The following is a 22,636-nucleotide window of genomic DNA, read 5'->3' as shown; positions in this document are numbered from 1 at the left end:
GTGACAAGCCCAGTACAAGGCATGAGCTGTGGGTGGTGACAAATACTGCTCACAATCARCCCAATGAAAAGGCACAAGGAAAATGCAGTAACTCTGTGATTACTCCAACAACACAACGGGGGTTACCCCCTCCACAACAACTGGGCCATGTCCAGCCCCAGCAGGACCCATTGCAGCATCACCCCGTGCATCAGCACTGTCCAACGCCGCCCTGGCTCCTCTGGGCTGTCACCTCTGTCCCCAGCCTGGCTGCTCACAAGTCCCCAACTGCTCTCACTTGGCCCTTGACTCTGTGACGAGGAGCAGGGGACAGCACAGCGTGGGGAGGACACTGTGTTTCCTGCCCTGTTGTTTTTTCCTTTACGTTACCCAATTCCTGYGAATCCYGGGCTGSTGAGATGTGGAACAAGCATTAATGRCAGCACCCAGGGGATCAGCAGCCACTCCTGGCAAAGGCTGGAGCCAGCAGCACCCTGGCACTTGCCTGTGGCTGGAGGTGGCCCTGGCACTGTGAGAGACTGGATCCTGCCCGGGCACCCACTCCATCCCATCAGGGTGGGAATGAGCTGTTGGAACATCAAATCCACGTTTTTTTCCTAAGCACCCCCAGCACTTCGGGCACTGTGTAACACATCACACACCCCACCCAACTCTGCAAATACCATCACCCTGCTCCAGCACCCACAGCTCCTCACAAAACAGAGGGCAAAAGCTCCATCTCAGGCAAAAGTCACCAGTTCAGCCTTTAAACGGTGATGACAACAGTAAGTGACAGAACAAAAATTACCCTCCACAGGTTGTGGGTGAACCAGGTTGATTCATGCCCATGTTTAATGCACCAGCTGCTTTCTCTCTTCTGCTACACCAAGAAATTGCCACAGCTCCTGTGGCTCTTGAGCTCATTTTCAATGAAATTGCAGCCACAGCAGTGACCCCATCAGCGATGGTGCAGGACTCATGTCCTGCATTGTCCCCAGACAGTCCCTTCCCTCACAACAGCAGCTGCTTTGTAGTGCCTGCAGAAAGCCCTTTACAACACTAATTTACAGTATTATTACAATTCAATGGCCCACTGAAATCAATGTCAATGCCTTATGTGAGATGCTGTGACAAAAAGGCAGCCCTAAAGGAGATACAACAGTTTTTGTCTTTCAAAATGTTTTAGTAAAAAAACCAAACCAACACGACCAGATTCCTGCTTTGCATCTCCTCCACTCCTGAAGTAATGGTGGTTTGTAGCTGCCACAATTTAGCCTGATSCAAATATTCCTGGGAACCATGGCTTGAGGATTATTTTTCAATCCCAGCTACAGTCTGAAGTTGAGACACAACAACAACCCTCAATCTCACCCAGGTTTTGTGCCTTCTTTGCCAAGCTCCCACTGACAAAAGCTTCAGGGCTCAGCAAAAGCACCTGAGGTATTTTTCATTCTTAGCTTACAAGCTTTATTTTTAGAMGCCTTCCCTGGTGTGCAGGTTAACTTTCATTTTCTTTCATTGCTTTATTGCCTTACAAAATTCCACCATCTCCTAAGGAAAATCAGACTTTTCAATGTAATTATTYGTTTGAAAACAAGGAATACTTCACATCCAATGACCTACCAACTTCTTTCCAGTTTCAGGACTTCAAACTAAAATAATAGCACATAATAACTCAGTAAGTTTACACAGACATATATAAAAGGCCTATTTCTGTAGGAGGAATTGTCCCTGCATTCCTCAGTCCCTGCCTTCCCCCTCCCAGGCTGTGTCAGGGAACCAGGGCACCAAAACCTGCCCAGCCCCAAACAGAACAGTGCTTGCTGCAGGGAGAGGAGGTTTCTGTGCATGTGAGCAGGAACAGTGTCACACACACACTATGTCCTGTACCAGAGGGGGAATTGGTGGCACAGAGCCAGCTCAGGCTCCACAGGGCTCTGGCACTTTGTGCCCAATCTCAAACATCAACAGCCCACAGGSTGTGGGCAAACCCACCAGTCTGGGCATTAAGGCATCTGGGATGGCAGTGATGTGAAAATACAGCGTTTTACTCAGTACCCAGACACTCTGAGAATGAGAAAAAGCCAGGAGGTGTTTCCCAGCACGGAGCCTCAGCCATTCCTGCAGCTCTAGCTCCTTTTCCTCTTGCTGCAGGGAATTCCTCCATCGTTCTCTGGCATTCTCRGCCGGCGCAGCTTCCTCTTGTTCCCTGTCAGAGCCCTGGGGCTGCTGCTGGGAAATGAAAGAAAAAGGGTAACAGTGGATTACAAGTGCCCTAAACAGCACACACTGACACTGCACAGAAGCACCATGAGCAGCACATGGGAATATGGTACTGGTGATGGGGAATCATGGAATGGTTGGGSTTGGAAGGGACCTTAAAAACAACCTCATTCCATCCCCAGCCACAGGCAGGGACACCTTCCCCTAGACCAGGCTGCTCCAAGCAGTCCMACCCAGCCTTGGACACTTCCAGGGATGRGGAGAGAAATATTTCTCTGCACCACAAACCATCCCATAGAAGATCAGATCTAATATTCCATTAAAAAGTTTCCTTTTTAAAAAATTATTTATTTATACCTATATATACCTTAGAAAAATGACATTCATTTGGGCATCTGTGGATTCTTGGACCACCCAGGTATCATTTTTCAAGGATCCTCATTCACTGACCAAACTGTGCTTCCCAGAATTTTTGAGATTCTCCAAGAATTGGACTTTCCAGACACATTTGCTTCTCCAGAATTCCACCAACTGCAAACTACAGACCTAAACCCAGTGCAAGTACTTCAACTCTTGGTTATTTTACTCACCTGCAAGAGGATGCTGAACACGTCTCAGATGCTTCCACATCTGCCAAAATGTCCGAATTGGTGCTGAAGGGGAAAATAAAATGGATGGAAAATATTTTAGCAACACCTGGACAGCAACACAGGGCTCAACTCAGCAATGTCAGCAGAACCCATGGATGAGACTGACCCCTCCAGCAGCAGTGGCAATGAGAAACACCATCAACCTACAGAAACTTCTRTTCTGTATCACTTGATTTTTAATTATTCCTGGGGTCTCATTATGATTATTTAACATAAGACAATTCTCTGTTTATGTCTGCCAGGTGGTACCTACACCACCTCTGCATTCCCAGGCACCACAAAGTTTCTCTGGAGATGATCTGCAAGATGCGTTGGTGGGTAAGGTTCTCTTCTTTTATTAAAGTTTCTCTTAAATAAATCAATGTGACATACAATTTCTGTAAGACAGCGGGATGTTTTTCACCCTTTGTCATTTTGCCTCCCCTGTGAAATGAGAGTTTTCAGCTGTTACTGTGGCAATAACTAAAGAACCAASAGAAATTTGGGTGGACAGACAACGCCAGGTTAGAGTAACCTCTGACATGTGTACATTCAGTCACAGATAAAAAGGAACAGGATACCAAAAATGGATGGGGAAAGTTTTGAAGGTCAACATTGTTTTTAGTCTCAGAATTAAAAGTCCATCAAAAGCTCATTTTCGGTGCATGAACTGGATGCCCAGGGAATGAGTTATCCTCATATTTCCAAACCCTACTCTGATGTTCCAGYTACATTTAAAAAAAGAATTGGGGAGGACATAGGGCTATTTGTGTGCTTTTAGTCCCCTAAAATAGAAAAAGAACAGGTTTGAGGCCTGAACATGATGTACTTCCCTGCCTTGAAAACTGCAGCATTTACCACCCGCTGCATTTGTCACCGCAAGACAATAAAACTGAAAAACTCTGGCTAATGCTCAAACCAATAATGAGCGTTCAGAATTTACATGTGGAATCCATGGTCTGTGCCGACCAAASTTTTTAAAACCAAGCAAAAAACTCCAGGAGTGAGTTCCCCCTTTGGCCCACACATGGAGCTGAGAATGGACACACCACAGCCATCAGTCCCCAGAGAACACAATTAACTCCTACACTCTAATTGCACTGAGAGACTGAGGAGTGCACAAAATGGAGCTAAAAACCCTTCAGGATTTCTTCCAACATCCCACTGCTCCACACCAGCTCCTCACCAAAGCAGCTCTCTCATCCCAGCTCTCCCAGACATCAATTTGGGTTACAAAGCCTGGGTTTGGAGTTGAGGTAATTATACACCTTTCTAACACATGCCAAAGGACAGAAGTGTTGGAAAATTTAAAAAAAAAAATCCTTAAATATGCCACAGTTGAAAAGCATTTATCAAAAATATATTGTCAACAAAGTAAAAGCAATTTTGACCAAGTGAATTCATGTTTTCAGTTAACTCTTTTTCTTTCCCTGAAGAAAACTCTTCCATCTTAGCATCAAATGATTAGCCCTTAAACTGAAGATTATAAATTAAATGAGGGAAACAGCTGCCTCATTCTGAAGGCTTTTTCTATAAATTTTAGCCCACAGGGGCCAAAGAGATCACAGAATTTAGAACAGTTTTATTTCTCAAGCATTGTCTGCCTTTTCAATGCTCCAGAAGCATCTACCTGCACTGCATCCAGGCACCACAAAACACCACTTCAGACTTTATTCAGACTCCAAACCCAAGACAAATTCCCACAACAGGTTTTCTGTCCTTTCCTTAACTRAAGGTCACTGTTCTCTCCTACAATTTTACAGATCATTTCCAGATGAGTCGATTTTTACAGCCAAACGATTGAAGTTCTTCACCAGAACTGCTCAAGATGCAGCAGGGTGATCCTGCATTTATTCATGGCTCCACTTTGGGGACAATGGAGCTCAGGGACTCAGGCAATTCCCCAACTCCACATTCCTGCAGGATTGTTTTCCCTGCTCCCCTATAGACAGTCACCCAAGAGTCAACTCTTCTTGTCTTGACCATCATTTGGGTTTGACTTCCACCCCCCTTTTTTCATTTAGGATAAACACACCACCCTAAAATAGAGAGAAAAAAGCTGATGTAAGTGTGAATGATATGTCTTGTTCTCAAACTGAGAGGAGCAAATAGCTCTTTGAATTAGTTTATTTTAAGGCAGATTAAGTTTCTCCTYGGCCTGGTGCAAGCATCATCCTGCTGTGCATGGTGGACCAGGCTCTGGCACGTGCTCTGGACATGTTTTCCCTCAAWGCTGGCACAAGAAATGAGCTCCAGCCCATCTCATTTTATCAGTATCGTTTGGAGGTGAATGCCCAGTCACCAGTTTTCTCCCTCTTGCAATCCTGCTTCCATTTTGTCCTGTCTGTAACAAACAGGACGAGTTTGTTGCTGGAGCAGTGATATCCAAGATTGGCTGTGCACCACAAATCTCCCCACTTTGCACAACCTCATGGTCACACCGTGTGCCCGTGGCTTCTCTGGAGAGATCTGCCAGCCCTGGCCTTGCCCTACCCCCTGGAGAATCTCATCTCTATTGATCTTACACCAGTTCCACTGTCTCACTGCTTCCCTTGACTCTTTCCAGGCCTCCTCAGCTTTCTGCAGCCCAAGAACACAGCCCTAAGGCTGAGCCTAAGGAAAAGGGRAAGATCTGCTGCCTCTGTCTGAACTGCCTCCCTCAGCAGTCTGGCAGCAGTGGCATGTGGAGGCTGAAGCACCAAAGCACCTTGTTGTGGGTTTAAAACCTGATTTTTTCCTTACCATAATTCCTATTTTCAGAGCTCCAAAACACCCAGACCCCGTGGCTCTCAATCCTCCTGGACACAGGCTGAACGTGAGAGCTTCCACCACACACATCTGAGGCCACCAGCTGTCCCTAAAGGACACSATGTCCCCAGGACTTTCACCACCAAACCTCACAGCATCTGCCATTTGTTACAGCTCAGAATTTTGGGAAGAAAAGTATGAATCAACAGCATAGCAGAAAAGTRTCATCATCCTTTCACAATGAGCCCATATGTGAGGCCAAAATTCACAGATCAAACGCTCCTGTCTAACACTGTGATATACATCATCTCTGAGCCAAAGCAATGCATGATTTATTAAGTAAAAAGTGTCCTGAAGAACTAAAAAAGGCAATTATTGAACTGATCAGCATATTTTCATACACTTCTCTCATCTGATAGCAGTGGCCAGAGAGTGGGACAACGTTGTCATCAAACTCAGGCTGAAGCCACGGCCCAGGAAGAGCTCACAGAGCATTTCCAAGCACTCCACCCTGCCAGTTTTGTCAAACCCATGTCAGCTGGGTGCATTCAGAGGGTTCCTGCCAYCCAATGCACTCCTATTTCTTCTGCTGATGAACTAAAGCCCATACTCTGCAAAGCACATAAATCCAAGGATAAGGAAGCAGCTAAATCCAGATCTTGGCTCCTAAACCCAAACAGCCCCACCTCCTGTAAATGAGGCCCTTTCCTTGGGCATGAGCCCCTCCTGGCAGACACTGCAGTCACTCCAAGTATTCCAACACCACAGGGATTTCTGCAGGCTGTGGATATAGCACTTTCTCACCAGGATTTCCAAATTCTGACTGCTTCAGCATCTCAGAAAAGGTCCATGTTGTGTTTTGTCTGCTGTTCAAGTCTCACTCTAATCATCAGGAACCAACATTTGTGTGTAACACTAAGCTTTAAGAAAAAATAATTTCCTTTAAAAACTGCATATTATCCTCATTATATAAAATACTAATAATGGAATATTTCCTTTACATAGCTCATTAACTGGCTTATCATTGTTCCTCCTAATTTCTTTTCTAATTTTCYTATTGTTTAAGCAGTTGCATAAAATCTGGCTCCAGTCCCAGAAAGCCAAAGAATAGCACAGGACTATTCACATGGAGCACTGCAGTCCTGTGGAAGCTTTGTGCAATTGTGACTTCAGAGCTTTGAAAAATTACCCTTTCAGAGCCATGGCTGCATTCTGGAGTTTATCTGTAACACACAGTTTGCTCTCTTGGTGGGACCATCAATCTCTGTAGAGCACGAGCATGTTTGGGGTGCTGCTACAACTTCCATGCCTGGCCTGGATTCTTTCTCCAGCAATTGTAAAATACTGATTTTCTCAGTTTAAACAGCAACCTTTGAATAATACTAATTCATCAGTGATTAGTGTACAATGGATGAATTTTTAATCTTGACCAACCAATTTTTAATATTGACCATACCAATACCTTAGCAAGTATTGGTATGAGACTGAAAAGAGACAAACCTTATGAAGGAGAAAACAGAAGAAACACTGATTTTCTTGCAGCATCTTTTGCAGAACAAACATTTCAACTCTGACTTGCAGATTATTCTGCTAYATTCTATATGCTACTCAGCATTCTCATTTTCTTTTAATTCATCAAAACACTGCTCCTCYGTTTAGAAGCGCTCTCCTCATGAGATCACAGCATGCAGATTTCAAATTCCAAATATATTTCAAGTTTTGGCACTTCAAGGAGAAAAACATTTGCTTTTGGCAAAGGATATCCTCTCGTTATCAGAAAAACACAAACCTCAGAAAATCATAGAACAATACTACTGAAACAGCACAATACAACYGAAACCATCAACATCTAAATCATTCTTGACTCGTGCTGGATTGATTTCACTATAATTAACAAAATCCCAGCCCCATGGAAACCACACAGTGATTAAATAAGTCTTTTTTTCACGCAGTTTAAATGACTCCACCTGCTTGGTCCAGGCCTAAGCCAGACTGACCTGCTTGTTGAGCCAGGGGACAGTGASAATTCAGGAGAGGCTGATCTCTGGCATTCCTTCAAGCACTCAGACTCACTTTGGCCATCAGCAATTTCTGAGGGGASTTCCTGGGCTTTTCCAACAGCAACAGCTGTGTGATGCTCTTCACTAGGTTCTACTAAGAGATTAGAAAGAATGATAATGCAAAATACTAGTGTTTAGAATTCTGCAGCCTAGACATAGATTTAAAAAAAAAATAAAGTTACAAATATTTAAACACCAACATCTCATTCCCATATATTCGTTTTCCAAAACTCAGTTTGAAAGGTTTAATTTCTTTTCGTGTATATTTAAAAAAAAGAAACCAACCAACAACTCCCTGAGAACCAGAAATGTTTCASTTGTTGAGTTTCAAACTCAGGGAGAGAAATAAGCCATGAGGACGAATTACACATTTCATAACATGGAACTTCATTTCAAAAATTAGAAAACACTTAATGAGACAGTGCTGTTGGCTGCTTGTGCTGCCAATTCCCATCAGAGAGTTTGAGCTTTAGGTTTTACAGATCAAGTTAACAGGCTTATTTTCAGTTGTGATTTACTTCCTTATGCAGCTAAGACAAGGTCAATGCAGATAACTGACATTTCCATTTTAAYAGGAAAAATAATTTCTAGACAACACATATCAGACAAAAATTGACAACCATTCTGCTGGTTTTGTGTCAAGTGTTTTGTTCAGTGAAAAGATGAACAGTTCTCTGAAAAGACATCTTCTGCCTCTCCAAAGAGAAAACAGATGYAGGTTAAAAATTCTGGTATGAAACGATAAACTACCCTTATGCCATACCCATAAATATTTTCAAGTGAGTTTTAACTAGAAAGCTGCTCAGGACATTAAGCCCTCCCAGACCCATCTCCCTGATGGCTCTGATTGTGACAGTCACACATGTCCTGTCCCCACTCCAGGCCCAAGCCATGGTTTCTGACTTTTCCACCCCTCCAGCAATGCTTTGGACAGAAATAGCCAAGCAGRACTTCAATTAGAGAGYGGAGGGGCTTCACAAGCTTTGGATYCAGCTCAGCTTGCCCTTTCYTGCTAASAGGAATAATTAAATATCAGGGGYATRTTTTAGTCTGCTGAAAACAATCAGCAGATCCCAGTGAGTCAGTTGTCCAACTAATGAAACACAACTCTGAAATTAGCAGGGTAAAAATAGCAAAGGCCTGTGCAATAATGCAGCCTATCACAGSTAATATTCACCAAATCAAATTATTTATCACTAATATTTATCACCAATATTTTACTTATAAATCCTCATGGCACTTCCCCTTAGGCAAAGCACATCCCTATGTTTAAAAGTTCCAAAAGACTGGAAAACAGACATTTTAAGCTTAAAGATGGAAAGCAAAATTATGTAAATCAGGAACAGATGATTAAAATGTCACCAGAAACAGAGTGAGGTTAAGTTACATCAACCAGAAGTTGATGGACAGGGCTGGACACTGCTCCTTACTCGTAACAAGTGAGTAACTGCAGCCAGAATTCCCACTTTGCACTGTGCTCATGTACATAAACACAAACAGCAGGTTAAAGAGAGGCAACATCCTGCACAAACAGTCTAAAACAAGCCCAAGGATTTTACTGCTTCAGCCTGAGGACTGAATATAGAAATAAATCCTGATTCCAATCCCCACAAACACTCTGCAGTTCCCAATTCCACCCACACTCACAGTAACGATGCTGGAAGGTTGAAGAGCAGCAAGCAGCACCCACCTTCACCTTCATTCCAGAGGGTCCAACCTCAGCATCTTCAAAAATCTGAATGAGAACCTGATCCCCCTTCTCAACAAACTGCAATGTGTCCCCAATAAAGCACAYCCAGACACAATCCACAGAAATCAAACCAATGCATTTATTACGGGTCATGCTTGTGGTCCCCTCKAAAATCAACACCCTCATCATTTTAGGGTGTTTGATCTTTATGCTGGTTGTGTTTTCTTCCCCTTAAAGGCTCCAGAAGAACGACAACAGATAAAAGACCATTTCTTTTGGGAACAACCCCCACTTCCCAGTGCAGTCCTAGAGGGGACTGTACTAAACATCACTGACCTGTGGCTGTTGGCAGCTCTTTGACAGTGACTTCCTCTTTGATTTGRGCACTTCCTGCTTTCTTCTCACCTTTTTTCTTCCACTGTTTATTTACTTGATCCACTAAAAACTTGAATTCACTTCTGTGTTTGTTTCCTGAAAGGTAACAGAGCATCACTGACAACTCCCACAGAACTGAAGAATGGCAAAAACACTGAAAGGATGTGAATAAAAATGGACACAAAACACTRAATTAAAAACATTTTTGTTACAGCAGATGAAAACCAAGCCAGCCCTGTGATATGTTCCACATTCTATTAACGATCCAAATCTGTGTCTGTGCTTTTATAAAGCCACCCACAGACCAGAGCACTATGAGCACTTCAGCTCTGTGTCATGCTCATTACACCGTTGGGATTCAGATCCTTTAAATAAGTTAATAATGCAAATACTCCCTGCACTTGCAATCACTTGGTACATTTTAAGCAATCCTCTGGTGCTCAGCCAAAACAATGMAATTGTTTAACCTAGATACTTCAAATTCTTTATGCAGAGGCTGAGAAAATAGCTGGTGTCCTCAGCAGGATGCTGTGATCACCTAAGCCTGGCCAAGCAGGAAAGGACCCCACTGACAGGAGGGCAGATTTGGGGGGTTCAGGCTCTGCTCCCACAGAAAAGGGACAGGGAGAGAGGGAACAGCTGCAGCTGTGCCAGGGAAGGGCCAGGTTGGACATCAGAAACCATTTCTTCACAGAAAGGCACTGTGTCACYTCCCTGAGCAGCTCACACCAATGACTGACCACCCTTTCAGTGARGAAATTCTTTCATCATGTRTTCTATGATAAAAGAACACCGAGTTCTGCCCCACAGAAGGAAACAGATTTGACACCAGCTCCTCTGGAATAGCTGAAAATGCCAATAGGGCCGAAGATTCTGTTGATAAAAAGCAAATTCTGTCCCAGATGTCGTGTCTGAGYCGCTGCACTCTCATTATGAAATTCCTTTGGTGCTTCAGTTTTTCCAGCATTRCTATCTTTTGTTGTTCTGGCTCGTGGCAGAACTACAAAGCTTTTTGCAAAGAAATGTCCTGGCACACGAGCACAAAATCTCTGCACATCACACCAAACTGCAGCACCACRACATAACCCAGCCCCAGCCAGAACCACAAATATTTAAAACACAACACAAAGCAGCAGACCTCCAAAGAACATTGCAAATGAAAAGYTGTAAGTAGAAAAGGTAACTGAGTAATTTTGTCCTGCCTTTCCCCAAGGCTGTTCACAGCCCCRGAGTGTTGTTTCATATGGAAAAGCAGAACAAAAGTACATGTTGGGGTTCTTTATTCAGAATTTGCACCAGAGTTCATTCATTCATTCAGCTGGGAATTAGAGTCTGGGGTGCAAATGCTGTAAAATAAAAGGAAAAAATCCTTCATGATGTAATAAAGCTTTTTAAAGTCATTCTGTGGTACAGTGAAACAATGGCATTTGATAAGAGTTCTTTAATCTCAAACTATTCTTGAATTTTAACGTAATGCTCCTTTTTCATGGTTATAACTTTTCCTTATTGCTACTATGAGAAATAATTGCCTGACATCAGTTATCACTTACCTCTTTGGTCAGTACTTTTTATTAATCTTAAAACCACATGTTCCCATTAAAATACTTTTCTATCCTCTTTTTTTTCCTATTATTTTAGGGTTTTAATTTTTCAGTTAAGCTGCTTGAGACTGTGAAGATTTTTAATTGAGTAAATCGGTTTTGTAGCTATGTCCTTTTGGCAATCTAAACCMAATAAAATACCTGTCTGTGAAAAATTAAGAGAGTATTTAATATCTCTTTGTTCTGAATGTAAGAGGGTTCCCAGTGCCACCCCACAAGTGCAGATCCCACAGCCCAGGGGAGACACCACCACTGAGTAATTTAATAACTGCTGTTATTAAATGCACAGCAACATGGGGGACACCAAGAGGGAACAAAGTGCACAGAGATGCCTTTGGAGGCAATCAGTGTGTGTGTTTTAGTTAAAAGGAAAAGCAAGTGAATTTAAAAATGAAAGGAAGTGAAACTGCACATTACTTACGGTATTCAGCATGGATCTCATCTATCTCTTTCTCTGTCTGGTCTTTTTTGAAGATCAGGCTCTATAGCAATCACACATATGTTTTTAACATAAACAAAAATATCATAAAGCTGCAGACTTTGAAATCAGGAGACTTAAAACTGGAAAAAGCAGCAACTGGAAAAACCCTCCTCCCCGCTTTCAGCAMCTCATCACATTAATCACATTTACAGAACATATCCACAGTGCCTTGCCTTGCTTCCACCAAACCAGGACCAAGCCAGCCCGTGTAACACCCAGCATATGTGGCCATAAAATATTCCCTAACACTGTGCAACACACAGGCTTCAAAAGTCACCAAAGTATCAAATGTCATGGGAAAAGAACAGGCACTATTGCTGATACGGAAGCATGGAATTTGCTAGCTAAATCCTAGAGAATTCTAGGAAGCAAAATATTCCCTACACTGTCATGGAGGGTCAAAATCCTCCAGTATGGCCAAGAGGAACATTACTCAAGAATTTTTAYTGCAGTCTAAAATTGCTCCTATTAAACAGTTTGGGCATAAAGCTCAGCAGTGAACCAAGGACTGCCCATGACCAATGTGCCATGTGAGAAAACCAGGTTCATTACAGCAATGTGAATAAGTCATGAATTCTAATAGGCAACCTGGGAATTCCCAAAATAAAGCAGTAGGCAGACAGTKTCAGTGCCCACTCTGCAGTTTCTGCCAGTCACCCATCTGAAAGAACAAAGCTCACTTACATTTTCACCAGSTTTATTACACTCAAGCTGAAGCCGAATCTTCTCATTCTTTTCCAGCTCTTTAACAAGCTCTGCAACTGTTTGGAAATACAAGAAAGGGCTCACTGAAACAGAAGCTGTGTAATAAAAAGCTGTGAAACTATTGTGAATTTAAAACACAAAGAGCATYAGCCCTCCAAGAGTGAAAGCTCGGGCTCCAATCCCAGGCACACGTGCCATCTTTCCAAATATATTTCCTCCTGCACAAAACAGTCCTTGTGGTACAGGCACATCATTCAGAAAGAGTTTCTATTTTATATGGGATGTCTCAATGGAAGACACAATAATTGCATCTACTGTTTATCTYTGCCTCCTAAATCACCTTCCAGGGCAACAGAACCATGTGCAGGCTCAAGGCCAAAGCACAGAGCCCACAGATGAATTACAACCCACTTCAACAACTGTCAGACACGTCCAAAGCCTATAAACAACATCACTGTGTTTCTCAGCATTTAACTAGAGCCACGGCTGTGCAGAACCCTGCACAGTTTACTCTGACATTTGCTTTTACAAATCTGTTTCTGCATTTCATCATCTCCACAGCACTGCCAGGTAGCTGTGGGCAGTTATTAAAACAAACACTTTCACCAGACAGTGAAGCAGTCAGAACAAAAGCTTATTAAGCTGTGAAGGAATAAAACCTGTTTCAAACTGGTTTAAGCACACTCCAGGAATTTGGCACCTCTKCTTCCTCAAAAGTCCAGCTACTCATGTTACACAGTGACCTCAGGCTCACTGCTACCACTCAAAATGCATGTCTGCATCTTAAGTGTGAGTTTAATAATTCACCATTTGCACACAGGTTTTGAACATCAGCAGAGTTTTGCATTATTTAGGGCAGAACAGCTGAAGTCCATATCACACACTCAGGAATTCTTCCTTCACTCTGGATGAATGAGGCACAGACTCAGAGCCACTGCATCACCAGCACTGAGTGAAGACTCACCCTGAGCACCTCCAGCAGATTAAAGAATTTTGCACTGATCTTGATTTACACAAGATTAATTCTTCCAGCTCCAGTTCTCCCAAATACTCAAACCAGCATTGCTCCTACCCTGAGAGGCAGCAGAAGGGGAAATGCAGACTAATGCTTTGTGATGGCAGCAACTTCCCTACCATTTCCCCCTCACCTGATTTGGGGTTCAGGGAATCACACTGAGCATTGTACATGTGCACAAATTCCTGGTGTCTCTTGATGAGCTGCTGGCGGGTGCCAGAGGTGGACAGACCATGCTCCTTGAGCTTCTTCCTCAGATCTCGATCCGACAGCAGGTTATAAACAACTTTGGACATCAGCTTCCTTTTGTGAGCAGAACTGCCAAAGGAAAACCAAGAAGATTAATTAATACTCCTATGAAAATCAAAATATTTAATTATTTTCACCCACTCAGGATAACACACACGTGGAAGAAACTTGTGTTTCACACCCCAGTACTGGCTGTGTCTTACTCMAATCAGTTGGAGAAATATTAAAAAYATTAAATCATTGAGCCAAAACTTGAATTAGGAGATTTCTCATCTTTCTAGGGAAACGTCTTTGAGAAAAATAGCCATGTACCTGAAGGCAGCAGTTGCCAGCTAACAGAAGGGTGGTTTGGTGATACACACAAAGACATTAAAGACAAATAACAGCAYTCTCAGAGGAATAACATCTAAAGCCAAAATTTACTGCTTTTCACTGTTTTTTGTCAGAAGAACTCAACATTCCTGGCACAGCTGGGAAAAGCATCTTAATTACAAGAAACTGCCAGAGAAAATTCAAGTCCTAGTACAACTTTTGTCACCTAAAATTAGCAGAACATTTCCTCCTGTCAAATTAGCTCAGGCTTCCCTACATCTCCTGGTGAGATATTCTCAAACMAAGGGGCCAAAACCCATTTACTGCCTCACTCATCTTCTGCAACTACAGTAATTCAGAGGAACAGCATTTAATTAGACATTTTTCTTTATGCACCAAAACAAAATTCAGCTGCACCACTCTGGATTACAGAGCACTTAACAGCTTTCCACTGTGAAAACAAGATATTTATTTGAAAACTATTCAGCACTTTGAATTAATCACATTGAAAATTTCAAGGTTAAAAGAAGTTTCTTATGCAAAAATTGTCACTAATTCACTTACTCTCATCCAGTCATGTAGCATAGCTGGTAAAATGAAGATAGATTATTATAACACACTTGTCAGGGAAACTTTTTTCAGATTCTTTTGGGTAATATAATAAATTTCACTAAATAATTAAATCTTTTGAAAGCCCTAGAGAAGTTTGGGGTGTATTGCAGTTCCCCAGCAGCACGACCTAAAGAGCACTGATTGCTTGGCCTGCAGGAAAACAGCTCACAACAAGTTTAAATCCTAATGTTTTCCCATGCTTGATAAACACAGTGTTCCCTGGGAACACACTTTTGTGTTGGAATTACCCCAGTGGAGGTTTGGGGGGCTAAATTAGCAGTTCTGCTGAAAAWGCTCAGCTGTGAACAGCCACGTGCTCCTGGTTTGACAATAAAGAGTTTGCAATCCTAGAGAAGCATTAGGGATGTGCTGCTGCTGGAACCAAACATCACAACTAAGGGCCAGAATTCCCCAAAACTGCCAGTCCCAAGGGTCAGTGGCTGGCAGCACACCTGCTGAAGACATAAGCAGTCTGGAGATTAAATAAGCAGAATTTAAAATCCTGTTAGAGACATGGGCTTGACACCAAGGACTGATCTGGCTTWTATTTCCATTTATTAAGAACAGAGAAAGCACTAAAACACACCAAAGGGAAATTAAATGTAACAGCAGATTTCAATATTCATTTACTGTTTTTTTCTTCTTGGAAGTCCTTTAGCTTACAGACTGCACTCTAAGCATGACTGGGCAAAACAAGAGCTTTAACATAAAATTACTTTCTCATTCAAGTTTCAGGGGAACTGGGAAAAAAAGTATTGCAGCATAAATCCTCCCAGTTCTTCAGTCTGATCAGTCAGAAATAACAGCCTAAATTTCTGCTCTAAGTAAAACAAACTGAAACTCCACTTTGGATGAGAATGTGGTGACCGTGACCAATGCTGGGGCAGGGACACAAAGCCAAAGGAATACATTAATCTTATGGAAATGGAGATCTTCAGGAAACATCAACAGCACCACAGAGAGGARAGAAAGGGGCAATTTTTATTCCTTAACTTGACAGCTATTGAAGAAAACGTCACTTGGCACACCTGAACCAAGGRAAGCAATTCATTCACTGAATGAGAAATGGGAATCAGTGTTATCTGAAGGGAATTTTAATGCCACGGAGCAGAAAGGTGACAAGTACAATGCMCAGACTAAGTTCTCCTCCCTGTGCTGAATGTTTTTAAGCATTGGCCCCTGTTTTCTTGCCACTAAAAGCCAAAGAATAATTCTGCTAGCAACCCACTTGTTCAAGAGGGGACAATCCTGACAGTGATTTCAGAATGCTCTATGCAGCAGGGAAGCCAGAAACAAACACAAACCACTGACACCACTGTTATATCCCAGCAATAAACAGTTGTTAGTTCAGCAGTGCACAAAACAACCACATGCATTTGGAAGCTCTTAGAGCTGCTCCTCACCTTCGGAGACTGTCCTTCTTCTCCTCTCTGCTCAAGCAGCTGTCCAGATGTTTGTTTATATATTGCTCTAGAACAGGAACCTCACAAACAGGACATTCCACTGAAAGCAAGGAAGAAAGAAGTGTGGATAAAACAGCAAAGAGCAAATGTTTCATCTGAGAAACTAATTGCTGATTGAAGAAAATGAAAATCTAGAACTCCAGATTCCTTGTGTTACAAGGTCTTGCGTGTCTACCCAGAATCTTCATTTTTAGCAAGTTCCAGAGCACTGATTTCCCTCTCTGTGTTAYCAGACTGGCTCTGATCTTGCCTGCAGTCAGAGGGAATAACAGATCTAATAAAAYCTAGGCTAACACACACACTATACAACAACCTTGGGGCTAATAGAAACAGCATCAGATTTCCTGGGTAAAGCTTTCCACTTTTATAGTATTTTACTCCTAAATAAAGGAAGCTGCTTCATTTTGATAAAACACTCTAGCACAAGCTTTATTCACGTTTTTGGTTATAAAATAACCTGCATCTGGCTACTCAAGGACACAAGGGCAGAATAACTGTCAGGGTCTCTCTAGTCATTAGGGGGAAGGAGAAATGACTTCATTTTTACTGAGTAAGCCTGTTGCACAACTGTTGTTTTTTAGAGTTGTTACTCAAAGCAAAGGAATCTGYAGGCGCTGAATTCCGTTTGGTTCCTCGGCAGCAGCTGCAGCTTCCTCATGAAGAACATGCTTGGAGCAGATCTGTCCCACATGAGCAACAATGGGAAGGGAAGGAGTGAATGTGCAACAGGGATCAGAACCACGAGGAGAAATGGGATGAGTGCCACGTGCTGAGGGTCCTCCAACAGCCTCATGTGGGGGAGAGAGCAGGAATAACCCAAAATGGAACAGCTCACCTTTCTTGTCTCCTTTCACCACAGACGTAGAAGGCTTTTCATGACTTTTGGCACACTCAGGAATCTCCTGTGATCCCACTTTGYTGTCTTTACCACCATCCTCTGCAGAAGTGCCATGAAGCTCCTGGAGCTCCTCAGTTTTGCAGCTCTTCTGATCAGCCCCTTCCAGGCCACCTGCCTTTGTCAAGGTGTCCTTTGAGGAGCTGTCAGTGACTGGCACCTCCCTGGAATCTGGCTGGCAACCAGGACTCCTGACGTGGCTCTCAGCAGCTGCACGCTGGCTGCAGACTGGAGAGGATGGAGTGGATGGAGCATCCAGCACCAACTGCAACAGCTGCTGTCTGGAAACAGCCAGAAGGAAACAGTTAGCACTGATCAGTTTTCCTGGCTTCTCCCAGAATGGGGTATTTTGGGCTCAGAGGAGCTGCTGATGACACCTCCCAGTCCCACAGCCCAGCCCCAGGGGCTGAAGAGCCAGGGCACAGCAGAGGCTCTGGCACAGCCCTGGGSTCTCCAACAGCACTGGCACCTGCCATCCCCTCCCTCAGCACCAGAGTGAATTACCCAAATTCCTCATTAATCACAGAAATCCTGGCAGCTGTTATTGGAGAGGTTCAGACAAGCATCACTAGACTGGAACACTCATCCATCATTCTGAGAGCCCAGAGAAAGCCTGGAGTGATGGAGGAGTCCAAGCTCTGCCATCAGCAGAGTGTCCAGCTCACCTGGGAGCTGATCCTACGGCAAACCTCTGTTCTACAAAGATTATTGCATTTTATGTATGGTCTCAACATTATCTATGATACTCTGAAGAATTTAACAGACTGCTGTGAGCTCTGAGGTCTGAGCTGACAGGATTTTACCGTCCTGCCATGAAGTAGTAACCACAGCACAGCAAASACTCAGTTTATGAGCAGAGCAGCAAGGCTGAGAGATGAATCAACCAAGCATCAGCGAGCCCAGATCCACCAGTACAACCCCCACCCAAATCCTCCTGCAAGACCCATCCTCCTCAGTCCCTGCCTTGGGCTCAGGCAGGGAGTTAAAAAGCACTCGTTTAACTGAAGACAGATCCAGGAGCCTCCAGCACCCTCCCCCTGCTTCAAAAACAGCAAGAACAGCTCCCCACATTTCTTCCTTCAGATGTGTAACACCCACAAAAACTAAATGTTCTTCATCAGAATCCTGGGTTCCCATTTTATGACCCGTTTACTTCTCTCTTGCTGAAGCAGAAATGAAGCAATACTGTCAGGAATCTAGAGCTTCCACATAAATAAAATCCAGGGAAGAGCCAGAGCTGTGAATCTTCCTAGGAACARCTCAAACAGGACAGTCCCAGCTGCTCTAAAGGCAGGAAACTCCTTCTGCATTCCTGCTGCAGGTTCAATCAGTGCAGCAGCAGTGACAGCATCTGCTCTCTCGAGCACCAGAGTTTCTGTGTTTATTCCTCTGACTCACTACCTGTCCAGTAACCCCCATTAGGAAACAGAGACAAACTTGACAGTGAAAACATTTTTCTTCCCTATGCATGAAGAAAAGCAGAGATTCTTTCCAGCAAGGACTACTTTTCTACTTGCACAAGTATAACTACAATTTCTATTGAGAAAATGCAGAAATTGATAAATTTTATCAAAATAATCKCTTTAGTAGAGGGCAATGAAATAAATTCTTTACACTTCACACCCTCTGCACAGCTGCACTCCCACACATCACCCCTGTGACAATAATGCCAGCTCATCCTGCACACTCCTGATGCTGAGCAGAACACAAATGGGATCAGCACTCACCTCTGCTGGAACCATTCCCATTCCCWGCACACAGCTGACCTTGGAGCACAGCTTTCACTCTGCTAAGTGCCACCAATATTACCATTTTCTTCCCCTCCAGGCCTGACTTAAGAAAGGGGTTTGCACTTTGTGAAATGCTGAGAAGATTTAAGGCCTAATTTTCATAAACATCCAACTACCCAAGGCACAAAGTCACRTTAGAACATACCTGACCTTTCAAACACGCTGAGCTCCTCAACCCCTGGACTTTGGATTTGTTTTTGGGGAGAGCCAAGACAAAACAAAGCAGATGGGGAAGGAGGGGGAAGACAGAAGATTAGTCCTGTACCAACATCAGCCAGGCAGAAAGCAGCAGTGGTGTTACAATTTAATGATATTTGTCCCATATAATGATGTCCAGATGAGCAGTGTCCCCTCAGCTCAGGGCACATGCAGCCCCCAACACGAGGACAYCACACTGACTGTCACCTGTGTCCCTCTGAGGAGTGTCACACTGAAAAACTCAGCACTGAGCCCTTCCCACTCAACCCCAGAGTGAGCCCTGACTGCTCCCCTGTGCCAGGGCTCTGCAGTCCTGCTGCTCTGACTTCCTGGGAAAAACTGAATGAGCTCCAAGGCACAMAAAAAAGCTTATTGAACTACTCTCACTGGGAAGATTTATACTGGTCCATTAAAGCAGCCCAAAAAAATTAACATTTAAGGTTCAATATCATAATGGGCCCAAGTCAGCACTACTTGTTCCCTACAAAAAAAAAATAATCCATTTATCACTAGAAGAACCAGAATTCAAGCAGAAACCATGAAACTGTAAGATTTAAATTATTAAAATAAATCAATTAAATATAGYAGTGGTCATATAAAAGATTAGATCTATCTACATTCTATGATCTTCATCAGAGAAAAATTCTCTCATGAAACAAAGCCACCAGCTGAACTATGCCTCCTGTCACTGATGAAGCCAAGAGTCTCACTGACTTCCAGTTCCAAGACAACTTCAGAGAAAAAAAATGTGAAAAAGCTTCTGTCTCCTATAGATATAGAAATACCCACAGAATTCCCAGGAAATCATTGAATTGCTTCTCATCAAAAGAAAATGGACAGATAATACAAGGAGCTTCATGTATCTACTGTGGTGAGAGTTTACCAAGTCATATTTATTCGATTGTTCCTGTTTTTTAAAGTGATGTGAAGCTCAAAAATTAATTAAAAACRAACAGAAAAGTTGCTAAGAAATCAAGGTGAAAGCACACTCCATTACTTTTCTTACTCAAGAAAGCTCACATTTTTCATCTCTCAATACCTACAATTTTCTTCACCAATGACTTCACCAAGAGAATTCTCTTCCAAAGTGACCATTATCACTGGACAAAATCTGTTCACAATTTCCCCTGCACACATAGGAAGGATCTTCAAAGAAAATCTGTATTACCATTATTTTCCCCACAGAATCTTGACATGTTTGTTGACTTCCTATGAATTGGAAGAGACTGCAGCTTCCAGAGCAGCTCACCAGAAACAGAACCAAAACAGGCCTGTCAAACCTCCACATCACCTTCATCTACAACACTGGAGGATTTTTCCAAAGTATAAACATTTATCTTTGATAATGTTTCTGTGACACCACAATTTTTTTTTTTTTGCTCAGCTGTCACACTGCTCCTCTCCATGGACTCTGAGCCTGGTCACACACTGTCATAAAACTCCATAAATACCTTGCAGAATTAAAGCTCTTCACTAGATCATCTAGCAGCCKGTTGTTTTTCAGGTCAGATTCCGAGACTGCCTATGAAAAAAAAGAAAGAAGAAAAAAAAAWWAAAACCACAASCAAACAAACATTCAGATGCAGTCAAAACAGCAAGTGCCCAGAAAATGTTCAAGTGATCAATAACTTGCTTCTTGGCTCAATGTCTCAACTGCCCCCAGTAAAGTGCTATAGGAATTAAGATGAATAAAGGGTAAACATTTTTTTTTCCCAAAGAACATACTAAAATAACTGCCTGAGAATTTATGTCTGGGAAATTAAGTTTAATATATAAAAACAAAGCATACAGCTAAAGCCACAAGGCCCAGTGTGCCCAGGCTACAACAATGGTTTGTAATAATTTTGAAAACCAAACCAAGGATCTTCACAAGGTGGTAAAAACCTCAAGCAACAAAGCATGCAAACTGATGAAGGGAAATGTAAACTTCTGATTATGGAATGAAAACATGAATTATGAGATGCCTGTGTGCATTCAATTCATACTTKCTAAACAATTTTTGATTTTWATTTTTGCAACTCTCTTCTTTTTARCAAAGCTTTTATTARTTTCTCATASCAATACTTGTCAGTTTTAAGCAGGTGGTAGTAAAATGTATTCCACAGAGTAGTCTCCACTTGTTTGATGTTTAACARGTGGCAAAGATACAAGCAGGTACATTTTCTAGTCTTGCCCAAAGAGCTGCCCACCAAAACATGATAATATGTGATCAGAATTAATTATCTGGCACAGTCCAAAGGAAAAAGTTCCTGAGATTTGCAAAAAAAAAAAGGAAAAAAACCCAAAACACACTTACCACACAGCATGTTGGACACTGAGTTTTGTAGGACAAAAACTTGCGGATACAAAGGGAACAATCTGGGAAAAGGAAATAGATAATTTTGAAGCAGGCATTCTTCYAAATGCAGTTCCAAATCTTTGTTTGTATATTTCCTTATTGTGTAAATTATTCTATAATACATCAATATGGAAAATGCACCATTTTCCCATGGAATTGAGATTAACATTGTTGCAAAAAAAAAAAGAATCCCTATTTTATGCAAACATGTTTCAACATCAAATATCAACCCCTCCTCTAAAGATGATTATTGTTTCCTTTTGCTTCCCAGGGCAAAACAAGAAAACTTTCATCAGCCACCACCACTACAGACAGCAGTGTTTGCCCTGCTCACTCCCTCACCATGCTGGGTTTTTGACATGACTGATGTAGGATCACTTTCATCCTCCTGCACAGGCCCAGATAAACTCACAATCCTCCTTTTTCCCAGGCTCTTCTGCCTCTTTCCAAAACAATACCAACTTGTTKAAAGAAGAGGCTAAAAAGGAGGGGAAACAGCACTGAAATGCTGAGAGACATCTTAACATCATTTCATCATCACAGTCTATACCTCAACAGACTCTTGGTGAAAATGCCATGAGCTTCATTTGGYCACAGTAAATTTCTGAATTTGCTAACATTTGTCAACTTATCTGTGAGCTTTCACAGTCACTTAAGGATTYTAAATATCTCCAGGAAAAGACATTGACCCACTGAATCACTACGGACCAGAGGAGCAGCATCTCCCGAAGCAGATCTATATTTCACAGACCTTCTGGGAATGCATCTGAAAAGCAGCAGAAGCATTAATTAATCCCARAACGGTTTGTGTTGGGATGGACCTTAAAGCTCGTTTCATCCCATGCCATGCCATGGRCAGGGACMCTTTCCACAAGARGARGTTGCTTTAAGCCCGGTCCAACCCATCCTTGGACAYTTAMAARGATGGRGCARCYRCAGCTTCTCTGGCACCCTGTGCCAGGGCTCCCCAYGCTCACAGGGAAGGATTTCTCCCGAATCTCGAATCTAACCTGTCCTCGGTCAGGGGGACACCATGCCCCGTGTGTGGCACTCCAGGCCCTTGCAAACGCTTTATCTCCACCTTTCCTGCAGAGCGCCCTGCAGAACCTTCCCTTGGCTGGGCTGACAACCCCGGCCTTTCCTCCCAGTTCACTCTCAGGAATTTCATACACAAGACTGGGCAGGTGCCACAAGAGCCGCGGAACTCACAGTTGTGCGAGCACTGCGGGATGATCACGGCGATGCTGAAGTAGTCGAAGCAAATGCCACAGCG

At 42.8% G+C, this 22,636-nt stretch overlaps 1 protein-coding gene across 1 annotated transcript; it reads right to left on the bottom strand.

Annotated features, from left to right (window-relative positions):
• Positions 1–6: 6 nt before the first annotated feature.
• Positions 7–22,633, bottom strand: RAD18 (RAD18 E3 ubiquitin protein ligase; the record flags this gene model as incomplete). Its single annotated transcript, XM_057385967.1, has 12 exons — positions 7–2,211; positions 2,793–2,855; positions 7,577–7,730; positions 9,666–9,800; positions 11,727–11,787; positions 12,471–12,547; positions 13,640–13,824; positions 16,083–16,182; positions 16,978–17,318; positions 20,477–20,547; positions 21,322–21,383; positions 22,573–22,633. Coding segments are annotated over 12 exons (1,413 nt in total), but the record flags the coding sequence as incomplete, so codon positions are not given.
• Between the last annotated feature and the right edge of the window lie 3 nt (positions 22,634–22,636).

Source organism: Malurus melanocephalus, unplaced genomic scaffold (assembly GCF_030028575.1).
Source record: "Malurus melanocephalus ecotype Western Australia unplaced genomic scaffold, MMel_1.1 scaffold_897, whole genome shotgun sequence".
Classification (NCBI taxonomy): domain Eukaryota; kingdom Metazoa; phylum Chordata; class Aves; order Passeriformes; family Maluridae; genus Malurus; species Malurus melanocephalus.
This window is presented reverse-complemented; position numbering and strand designations above follow the sequence as displayed.